This window comes from Seriola lalandi, unplaced genomic scaffold (assembly GCF_002814215.2).
Source record: "Seriola lalandi dorsalis isolate HSWRI2012SDOR001 ecotype SW California unplaced genomic scaffold, Sedor1 jcf7180002054397, whole genome shotgun sequence".
Lineage (NCBI taxonomy): Eukaryota > Metazoa > Chordata > Actinopteri > Carangiformes > Carangidae > Seriola > Seriola lalandi.
This window is the reverse complement of record NW_019524950.1, coordinates 366,774-378,907: the sequence shown is the minus strand read 5'-3', so window position 1 is coordinate 378,907 and position 12,134 is coordinate 366,774. Positions and strand designations below refer to the sequence as shown.

The 12,134-nt window shown below is 42.2% G+C and overlaps 1 protein-coding gene across 1 annotated transcript in view; it reads right to left on the bottom strand.

Annotated features, from left to right (window-relative positions):
- ppargc1b (peroxisome proliferator-activated receptor gamma, coactivator 1 beta) overlaps positions 1 to 10,036 on the bottom strand; it is a 101,389-nt gene extending 91,353 nt beyond the window's left edge. Inside the window, exon 1 of the mRNA XM_023409538.2 lies at positions 9,924 to 10,036. Within this exon, the coding sequence (XP_023265306.1) occupies positions 9,924 to 10,004 (81 nt within the window). The 5' untranslated portion in view covers positions 10,005 to 10,036. The remainder of the gene's footprint in view (positions 1 to 9,923) is intronic.
- Between the last annotated feature and the right edge of the window lie 2,098 nt (positions 10,037 to 12,134).

Sequence of the window (12,134 nt, the reverse complement as noted above, 5' to 3'; positions counted from 1 at the left end):
GTCTAACCAACAATCCAATCGAGAAAAGCAGCAAATATTTATATTGGAGGAAGCTGGAAGCAGAGAATAATATTTATTTGCTTGATAAATATTAATCATCAAAATATTTCCCATTTAATTTTGTGTCATTTGACTGAACCAACTGATCGGTAGGTAGGTAGGTCGGAAGGTATCGGGCCATAGCACAGACCGGCCTCACCACAACATCACCATGACTGAGAAAAGTTGTGGGTTAGAGTCCCACAAGTGCAGTTTATCTCACTGACATAACCAAGATACTGAATCCACTCACTATCAGTGAGCCACAAAAAGGTTAAATGGTATGTAAATGATGATTTAACAATAAATAACTAAAGTGATAAATCCTGTGTGGTCTGCTGAGTATCTGAATGTGGCATAAAGATAAGAACCATAAAAAAAAAAAAAAAAGAGAGACGGAAAGGAGGAAGAAAATATGATGAGAGGTGATAACAGTGAATCACAGCGCCGACTGTGAAGTATATAATCTGTATTAAAACTATAGCCTGCAGAGAGTGAGGGAGAGAGAGACGAGATGGAGGAGAAATTTACATCTTCACATCCCACTCTGGTTTGAGTCACAGTGAGAACGAGCGTCAACCTGGAACAAGCCGACAACAACCGAATACATTTTCATATAAATTAAGACGACAAAAAGGCAGCCAGTGAATCCCTAATAAGTGTCTCCGGATTTTTCCTCCTCTTTCTCTCGCCCACCATCACGGTTCCCTCTTCCTCTCAGTGTAACACACGCGATGAAGCCATTGTGCGTGTTGGACACTTTGCACGGCTGAGTGCTGCTCTGCTGCTCCACCTCAGGGGAAGAAGAACTGTTTGGAAAATCCTGCAGAGTGCATGCAAGCTAGGAGACAAAACTGGATTTAGAGATTCTGCAGCGGTTTCCCAGTGTATAAAGATCTGTCCTGTCCATGGCCTGATCTGAGGGGAGTTTCCACTGCCGAGACTGTGACCTCTGACCCTTCCTGTTTGCTTGTGCTGTATGCATTTATTCCCCTTACTTACTCAAGAGTCTACAATGTCAAATTAAACTATTCAGAATTAGCCTTTGTACATTCTGTGATGGTAAAGCAGCCTATAGAATAACACTACATCATCTCAGTAGGTCCTAATTAGGGTAAAGGGAGGCAGAAACGCGATTCAGGTGTAGCCTGATATAGCCCTGCTGGTCGAAAGCAATCAAATCACGGAGTATTGTTTAGCTGTGTTTGGCCTTAAACCATGCTGGTCAGTAAACCAGCTCTAGCCCTGTTTATCTCTGTGTTGGACACCAGGCTAAAGGTTAGCTTTACTCTGCTTTGTAGCAGAGACTAAAGATAAAGCTACGTGATTAACAGAGAAAAAGTTAATAAAAAATGATCATAATGGAAACCAATGGATGGATCCTGATGATAATACAGTTAAAACCACTGGTAGTGAGCATTAAATGAACCTGGATGATATCTTCACTTACTCACTCTCAGTGTGATGCAAGCTGCACAATTAATCACATTAAAATTGCAATTCGGATTCATATCTCCAAGCAATCTCAATGAGATCAGTTCTGCCGTGTTTGCATTAGCAGGGAGATTCACTGCTTTAAATCAAGGGCTCCTAATTACACCTGACTTGCATCAACAAATTACAAGACTAGATTACACCGCGTGACAAACTGCACACAAGCAGCATGGACAGGAACTGTATTTATAGATTAGGATGATCAAAGGAACACATTTTGCAAGCAGCGATTTGTCATATAGCTTATGTATGGCACAGATTTGTAACAACTGCTTGACATTAAAGGCGACAATGACGCTAACAACTGACTGTGCCAACATTAAAGGTCTAATATTTTACACTTTTCCAGTGTTTTATTTGAAGATTTGGTCCATAAGAATATATATTTGTGGAGAACCAAAAACCATCTCTCTGGAGCTCTAGCCACAACAGGTCGGTGAGCCAATCAGAAGAGAGGAACTGAGCCTCTCTTCTGATTGGCTGATTGTTTTCTGAGTGATGGAATAAAAAATACAGCAGATTTCAGGTAAACACTCAGCGAAACCAAATCTTGCAAGGTTGGATGGTGGGTCTAGATGGGCGGGGCTTGTGGCATGGCTGAGAGTGGTGACTGCTTTGTTGTGACATCACAAGGTTAAGTCCTAACGGCTTCTTTTAAGGCTCAGTGTCTGAATACAGGCTGTGTGCATTTCTCTGTGGACTGAGCACTTTGATACTTTCACAGTATTAATATAGAACCTAGACCTGATCTATAATCAAACATCACATGGAAATCTAATGTTATACAATATGGGACCTTTATCTCCTCATAGGAGAGATAATTGTCATCTCTTTTCTGAGTAAGAAAATCTTGTTCTACCCAGCATAATGTGAGTGTGTCTGTGCGTGTGTTAGCTGTAGCCTGTAATGCCAAGCAGGCCTGAGTGAGCAGCTGATGAATCACCAAGCAATTAATTATTGAAAGACCCCTCACCTGCCTTTGCTAGCATGTTAGCTCGAGACAGCACACTCCAACATGTGACACACACACAGACAAACATGCACACACACATACGGTTTAGGATCCTTGCTTACAGACATAGACACACACACACACACACACACACACACACACAGGCCCCGTGAGGGAGGGGGGTCAGCATCTAAGCCGGATGCCTGATGAACCTCAGAGGGATTTGGGAGGAAGCAGCCATATTCCCAGCGCCCACTCTGACGCACACACACCATGATGAGGATCAACCACACATAAACACACATTTGTAGTTTACACTTTCACAAACACACACACACACAGACACACACAGTTATCCACTAGGCACCTTGGTGTGGCACCACAGAAACCACCAGTGTTGGATTATGTGTTGGCAATATTACCCTCACCAGCGTCAGTTATAGCAGCAACAGAGCGAAGCCGTATCTGTTTCTTTCAATTCAACAATTTGAAATTCATCTTAGCAGAGAGGAAATGTAATGACAAAACATTTAAATCAAACACAGCTGCTGAGTGCATCTCCAATATAATCCTTCCTACAACTTCCTATCCCACTCAGATTATGGTTAAGGGAACATTTTATTGCATCTATTAACCATTTGACCTTTGACCTAGGTTGCAGTATTCTGTAATTTGGAGTATATACTTGTAGTGATTCACTCACTAACTGCATCAGCTACACCCCTGAAATATAAAGCAAACTGTAAAATGCAAATGTGGTCGAAGATCATATGCGCATTCTTGCACACATTTTTACACATACACATCTTATGCTGCATATGCATGCTTACGTATGTACGTGCAAATGATGCTCATGAGCTCAAGTGTGTGTGTGTGTGTCCAGCACACAGTGACAGAAGGGACAGGTGAGTCACTGTAGGGCTGCAAGCCGAACACATTACACTGCAGCACTGCACATCACGACTCAAGACAGCAGAGAAACGACACACACTATAATGACACAGAATTGGCTGTTTAAAAAAAAAAAAAAAAAAAAAACTAGGAATGAGAAATAAAGAACCTATAAAAGAAAGAAATAGAGGAGAGTCACAACAAAAAAGCCTAAACCTGTGAGCGGAGAAGGCGACAGATAAGATGCAGGCAGAGCTTTCTGTCCGTCTGTCCCTGGCACAGTGTAAATCCCAGTCACCACCAATAACACCTGTATCCATCACTCCTGGGTGGAACTTCAAAGCCTTGTTATTTATACACCTGTCTGTCTGGCAGCTACCTAACTGTCTGGATCCCTCACTCTTCTCTGTCACTGCCCAATTTAAATCAGATTTATTGGTCCACATCAAGAAAGTGATGCGCCTAACTGCTTGCAGACGAAGTAGAAATGCATTATGAGGGCGATTTATACGCCAATCAGATGAGTGTGTATGTGTGTTATTGCTTCATTCGTACCAATATCTATGATGCGAGACGCTTGATAATCCCACTTTTATTTCACTTTCCACCCACCATTTATTCTCACCATCAGGCCGGCCAGGTTTGTACAGGAGCCTTAACACTACATTTAAAGGAGTAATCCACCTTTTCTTTGGTAACTGTTGCTCAGATATTTCTCCACTGTACCTTCCTCAGTTTCCATGTCAATTAAAAAGCATTAGTCGCACTATTAAGTTATTGTTTCTTTGGCATTTTTTTTTTTGTTGAAGTTATCAGTGCTCATGCTAAATTCACTGCTGTTTCTTTCTGCTGTTGATATGAGCATGAGCTTCCCTCTTTCATGAAATGATCTATCTTGTAGTTATATTACTGTTATCTCATCAATGAGCCATAGAGAGCAGAACATTTGTGATTCACATGAAAATTGAGCAGAAATGATCACTTTAACAGCAAAAGACGATGCTTAGATTTAATAATTGGCAACTAAAAGCTTTAAAAATGTGACAAAATGATGTCGATGATGTCTGCAGAAACACACCATCAAGCTAAATGCAGCTATATAGATAAACGTGGTCAGTAAGGGACTGTGTGATTTCCGATCCAAAATCGGATAGGATCATCTGACAGCCAGGGATGAGGGCACGACTGCTTGCTGTGTAGGAGCGTATACACACCGCACGCACGCACGCACGCACGCACGCACACACACACACACACACACACACACACACACAGAGAGAGGCATCATAGTTATAGGATAAAGTGCTGACTGACAGTATGAGGCTCTATAGGGCTACACAGCAACACAGTAATGGCTTTAAGCTTTATTAGCTTTTCCATTTGGTTGGTGTAGGCGTTGTTTCGGAGATGCAATTAATGTTTTAAACACTTAAGAGATGAGTTTTGTCTTGATTAGTCCACTTGATAATAACATGTCAGTTGGGGCACAGAGGAGGCGAACATGGAAACTGAGTAAATTGCTGATGTCTGCAAACAAGGTGTTCTTTAAAAGTACTTCCAAAGTTTTTCTGTTGTTTGTTTCAACCTCCAGTTCACGTCTTGTTCCAGTCTCAGGCTTCCCTGTTCTCTTCTTTGTGGGTTTTTTAAAATTTTTTAATCACACCCCTTCAAGTCTTCAAGTCTTAATTTAACGAGCGTCCAAAGCTGCAGTTGACAGTCTTGATTAAGTTTGAATAAAACGCAACCTTTTTCAATTCCATATGACACAGAGGCTCTGACATTTGGACTTCTCTTGAATCTGACTACATGTTTTCTGTAGAATACGGTGGGGTAACTTGGACGCAATCTTTGTAATAAAACTTTTATGATCCCTTTGAGGAAACTGGTGCAACTATTTTTACTTGACAACTTGACCTCCAGACTTGAAAAGAACTTCAAATAAACTTGACCGAAAAACACACATGTAGCTTGTTATTGTGAATATGTTTGTGACAACGTTTAATTTTCAAATAGGAAAAGCCAACACGTGTCCTTTGAATTCACATGTGAATTTCTCTGTAAGAGCACAGTTGCTTAACCGCCACTCCTGAACGACCTAAACAGACTAGACGAGCCACGGCTAATATTTTACAAGCATGTGCCCTGTGGCTGGTTGTGTCCTGTTACAGCAGGATGTGGTGACTGACGTTAAGTCTGCCTGATCTTCCCAGACTAAATCTCCTGAACGGACCAAGACCGGCCTTCGACACCCGGTCAATGATTAGAACTGAAATAGGTTTGAGAGACCAGCTGCACTCTAAACCAGTCTCTCAACAGCCCCGTCATATAACTGGAGACAGAAGACAAAGACAAAGACATAGACATGGTTGAAGGAAAGTGATGCTGAATGCTGTGCTGAATGAGGCTGCTATAGCTAACAGTCGTTCAGGTTAACTAAATGACTTTCAAAACTGCAACTTAAATGTTTTGGGGCGGACGCTAAAGAAAAGACCGTTTCCTATGTCACAGTAACCTAGAAACAAATCTACTTTATCAAATCTTTCACTTTCACAACAGCCTTTTAATCTTGACCTAAATTTGTGGAACACGAATTAACACATTCACTGCAACCGTGAACTTATCTAAAGAGAGGCTGTATGTGAGACGTAAATGCCCAAATCAGGGGGCCCAGACTTTACCCTGCCAGCTCCAAGAGTCCATGTGTGGATTTCAAATTCCTCTAAATCTTGGAGATATTGATTATTATCTCCTTCAGCTGCAACGTAGCGATGTGAAACTATTCTATTTATTTCCTAAATCAACATATGTGATATGTTGGGGTAAGTACGTGTGTTCACCTGTGTATTTACAGCAACGACCAAACCACTGAGTAATCACATGAGCCCCTGGTCGGCGATCTGGTGCAGTCTGATGTGATCATCACTTTGAGAGCGAATATTTCAAAAACCAAAGACATCAGAAAAAGATCAACCCTACTTTCCCAGAGCTATAAGAAGTATAAGTCCCCTGGTTCTTATAATGACAAGACATTGATTTATAATGTACACACTGCGGCAATGTCTACCAATTATATTTGCAGAAATTAAATGGTAATCATTTTGACAGGAAGTAGATGTTGTTGGTCTCTAGATAAATCATAAAATCAGTTCTGACCTTCTCAGTCATTTGTTGGGATTCAATGTGTGAAAAAGAAATAAACTGCAGCACCATCAAGTTGGTAAAAATCATTGCTGAGCAGAAACATTTCCTGACATTTACAGACAACAAATCACATGAAAGGCAAACAATTTTTGCAAATCAGGGCCATTCTTGCTTCAATAGCTTCAAATGCTCATGTGCAATAAACCCACTGAATCTAAATATATCATAAAATGCTGAGAGGGAAGAAGTGGAGAGAAATGACAGTAAGCATGTGTACTGTATGTGTAAGAGAGAGAGAGAGGTAGAGGCTGTATGGCAGAGAGAGAGAAAGAGAGAGAGAGAGAGGAGGAAGCAGTCACATGCTAGGAGGAGGGAGGGGGGGGGGACTGTCTGTCACCCGTCTACGTCACGAGTAACGCCTCCCTCCCTTCCCTCCCTCCCGCCCTCCACTACAACTCACATGACTGCAGCAGCCCTGTTCTGTAACTCCAGTCACGAGGATAGAGTAGTATTACAAAAACCAGCCGGCAGGGGCGAGCAGCACAGACACACACTGAGAGAGAGAGAGAGAGAGAGAGAGAGAGAGAGAGAGAGAGAGAGAGAGAGGGAGACGGACGAAAGCTACCAGCCAGCCCTAATAACCCTGAGTAAATATTAACTTACTAAGGCTACATTTGTAGAGTAGATAACCTTATCGTTCTAAACATGAAGAAAGAACTTAAGCAGTGATACAATGTACAATTAGATTTTTTTTTTTCCCTGTTCCTCATACTCAGGTTGCACTTTTATCTCTCTCTCCCTCCATGTGTCACTCAAGGACTTTGCAGCAAACCAGCATTACAAGCCCCAGAAGAACGATGTGCAAAGATTAGACTCCGTGTTTTCCCGTTTCTTTATGCACCATTCCAGCAAACGTATGTCTCCTGAATCATTTTACACACAAAATTCAGCCTGATGTATTTGAGGTCTATGGAAACTTTTGGACGTGTACTTGACTTGGAATGAGGTGCTGTGGTTTTTCACAATGATCGAGGTAGCAATGACTGATCAACAGCATCATAAAGGGTGGAATAGTGTATAATAGCAGGTGTTATCAAAATGATAAGATGACTGTTAAATAGTAGAGGAGTGTAATAATGCCTTTGCAGATTAATGGGGTCATGATAAAAGTCACCACTGAATATATTATAGACATGCAAGTGTCTGCAGGGATGTTGTGGTGATACCATGGGACACACTAATCCAAAATGTAGCTATGGTAAAGCCATTGTATAAACTCAATAAGCTTACAATATACAATAAGTACAAATGTGAATGGTATGGTTGAGTGATGTCACAGGATGTGACGATATATTGATGTGGTTCTTCCTCAATGATGGGCTCTTTCTTCTCATTTACCGCTTCACATCATGCAGTTCACATCTGTGTGTGTGTGTGTGTGTGTGTGTTGTGTGGAAGCACATGTCACTGCTGCATGTTATAAATAGCCCACAGTCTCCCTGGATCCCACCACACACTGAATTAGCCCGCTTAAGCTGCCAATCACACACACACACACACACCTATCACATCCTCCGATGACCGTGCAATCAGAGCAATAACAATCACCATGACGTAATCTTATGTCACACTGTGATGCAGTAAACACCGGGGTCCCATATTCCAATGACAGTCAGTGTTGTGGGTTTACGTGCACGGCAGAAATCCGTGTGTGTTGTGGAAGCACGACTCCACAGCCGCAGAAAGGTGGAGATGAGACCTGATACGTTCTGTTCTGTCGTGTGAGAAATAGATTTTTTTTCCCCCCACCAAACCCCATTCGGAAATCTGCTCATTTATTGTTTCCGTCTATGTGCGCAACAAAAAAACATATCATATTGCACAACATAAAGCTATTCTTAATCAAGTATTTCTTCTAGTAAATTCGGAATGCATATTATTTGCAAAGCAACATTTAAATTCGATGAAATCTCAACTTCTATAATTGTTTCACACCACTCGCTACCGCCCCCCGCGGTGTACTTAGATAGGAGAACATTCTGGGATTAACAGGAGAATCAATTATAAAAGTTGAATTATTATTTTAATAAATGCTGCTATGTGTGTTGACTGTAAACCGAATTCAATCAAACACCCTATCCATTAATTTATAATATGAATTTATGTTTTAAGTGTCATGCCTGATAGCCTGCAGGCAAGGAATCCCTGAACTGTAGAAATTTCTTAACGCAGTTTGGCGTCATGACGTTTCCTTGAAATTTAGCGCAACATAATTTCCCTGACCCCCCCACCCAACCCCCCCGGCAACACCATCGCTTAATACACTGTCCGTCATCACCACCCCTACAGAAACACAGCCCAAAAAGATCCACCGTTTTCAATTGGCCAAAGCAAACTACCGTGTGAACCAGACAAACGTTTTGTAACCGTTACCAAACGATTACGCAAACGATTACGAAAACGCAAAATCGCTCCAACTTTCTCAGCTGACCAAAACCCTCTGTCTCCTCTGCATCTCATTGCTCTGCAGACCATTATCTGATTAATTGGCCAATCTGGGGTAAAAATTACAGGAATCAGCGATGGGAGTTTCTCAACTTTGCAGCGCAACGAGCGAACCTGCAGTCACCCAACGAAGAGACCCACAGATCCCCAGTTAAGCTCACGGTGCGGTGGCAAGCAGCTTATAGTGGAGTGCATAAATAACATTACACAGCACCGATGTAGCCTATAGCAGTGTTTCCACAAACGGACTCTTTATTGAGCATCCGCTTGGATTGTGCGAGAAAAATGTACACAACACACGTATATACATCGAGCCGAGCAACACATCAAGAAAAAGACACACAGGTATGTATTTTCTCTGCCCACATTTTAAATCTAAGCAGTCCTGTAGCCAGTGGATTAGTATCATAATGTCATAATATCATAATAGTCCTCAGGCCAAGTCCATGCGTTCAGGGGCGCACCACGTGTCCAAGTCTCCGGTACTGAAATTAAAACTTCCCTCAAGAATGCGTCAAAAGTTTCCCAAGCGCCCCTCTGCATACCAAATAATCCTCCCCGAGCAGCAACACACCGGCTGCTCTCCGCTTCCAGCGCCAACACACAGACATTTATTCGTTTAATCCGTCCAGTTCCCTCATTGCCCACGACCGATGACATTTCCTCCAAAAACACGTGAAAGCCAGACCTCAAGACATAGTAGACATCCACACACACACACACACATACACACGCAGACCGAGACACCGGGTCGCACTGAGCTGAAGAGATGCTGCTGACAAGCCGGGCGAAAGGCTCGCATCAACCGGGGATAGCGTGCGCTACAGCCGGCGACACGCGAAGACGCACCCCGGTCTGCAAAGCCCAAAGTCCCGTCCGTCCATAGAGGCTGGGATCTTACCTGGCTGCCGGAGTTTTCTGTCAGGTAATTGAAGACAAAGGACGAGAGTTCCTCATCTAATAGTGGAGCGCAGTCCGCCATCTTCTAGTGAATGAGGAGCCGTGGAGTCAGAGAGCGGAGTATAGGAGGAGGAGGAGGAGCAGTGGGCACAAGCCGCCTGCAGGGGGCGCATCTGTTTACACACAGAAACAAACCAAGACATTAAAGACACGCGGTTCTCCAAAGTGGGGTCTGGGGACCTCCAGGGGCCAATGCAGTGACTCCAGAGGCCCCATAATAAAATGAGGAATAATTTAATTAAATTTTCAATGAAATGATTGGAAATTATTACCATTTATTTGCTACAATTTGTCTTGTGGAATCAAATAAAGTGATTTCAACAAATGTTATAATAATAATTAAATGAGATTACAGGTATTTTTTAATGTCAAACCTGAAGGTATTCAATATTTACAGGTGAAATCTATGTGCAAATATGATATCCTGAATAACCTAAATGATTCGTTCACAGTATTTATAGACTACTAGCTAATCTCTCCTTATTTATTTACTATTGGTTTAATAGTAATCAAAATTTGTATGTAACACCTCAGATCAACAATTCAGCATTATTGTTTGTCATCAAAGCCAGAAACAAACAAGCTAACATAAAAGAAACCAGTTGGAAGCTGCTTTCATTCAGTGCAACTTCAGTCATCATCACAAACACTAAATACAAAGGGCCTGACCGCTCAGGACGCACTTTGTAGGCTTGAAAGCTCCAGTTGCACCTCTCTGCCTTTGTTTTGAGAAGCCGCCACAGACATAAGTGTTGGCAGAACTCTGTTTCTGTTGCTGGGTAACTGCAAAAACCAGCTTCTGTCAGTCATTTAGCGTTGTTGATGACATATAGCTGATGCCACTGAAACTAAAGAAAAACCTGATCCCCTATTTCAGTTGCAGCGCTGCAAATTGATGCCGTTTTTGTTGACATGAGATGAGCAGGAACAATGAACAAAAACCTTTCTGTTTTAACAGCATCAAGGTCTGACTGTGCTGTAGGAGAGTTGATAGGGAAGTGCATGGAGTTGCGTGGAATGTTTTTCAGATGCGTCTCTAAAGATCATAAGGGTGAGTTGAAGTAATCAAATGTAATCAAGTACTTGTTACACATTTCTAATTGTAAAAGTAATTACAATACTTTGGTAACAAAAAAGTAATGATTTACTTTACTCATTGCAAAAAAAAAAAGCCTTTCAACACCTCCAAACCCTCCACCGCCACTTCTCACATCCAATGTATTTAACTTAGAGCCAGAAGCTACAGTTTGGAGGTATTTCCTGACCATCAACAGCTAATGTAGCCCTTGGGGGGGAGGCATGGCTCAAATGCTAGAGCAAGTTGGCTGCTGATTGGTGGTTTGATCCCCGGCTCCCCCAAATCCATGTTGCATCAGGAATAATACCTATGCCAACGCCATGCTCACAGGAGCAGCCAAAAGACAACAGCAACAACAGCTAACATAGCCCTGGTAGCTGCACGCTCATCCTCACTGTGAGGCTGGTTCACCACACACCCTCCAACTCCCCGCAGATCCCTCAATGTTGGCTCACCCGTCTTAAAATGACACACTTGGTGCTCAGCTTTGCCTTGTGAAGGTTAACCATTTGTAGTTATGTTGTTGTTTGCGGCTGGGAGAATAAACAGTGACCCTGCTTAAACTAGCCGATTCACCTTAAGACTCAACCTGAAGCAGACTCGGATCTGATTGGTAGAATTGGAGGCCATCCTCCTGTAAAAAAAAACGAGGCCATAGGTCGTTCGTGCAGCGGGTTATTATGGAGACTGTCTTCCTGTAATCGATGATTACTGATGCTTTGGTTTGAATTCTTCAGTGCACTTTAGTGACGAGCATCTGCATGTGCTGTGATTGTGCGACCAGAGCTGTCCTTCTGCCTCCCTCCTCTGCAGCTGTATCACAATTTGATGAAGATGTCAGGTCACTGTCGGTTTTGTGTGTTTCTAGCATGTGATGAAAACTAAAGAAGTGATCAGTTTTATGTCAGTGACTCATGCAGTTTGCAAGAACACAGTGGGGATTACAGTAACAGTATCATGACGTGGTGGATCAGGATACAACACATGAAAATCAGTTATATCTGAGTGTGACTTTGGTTTGGTGTTTTATTCAATGTGAAGTTATTAAATTATTCTTTAAAGATGAAATCATGG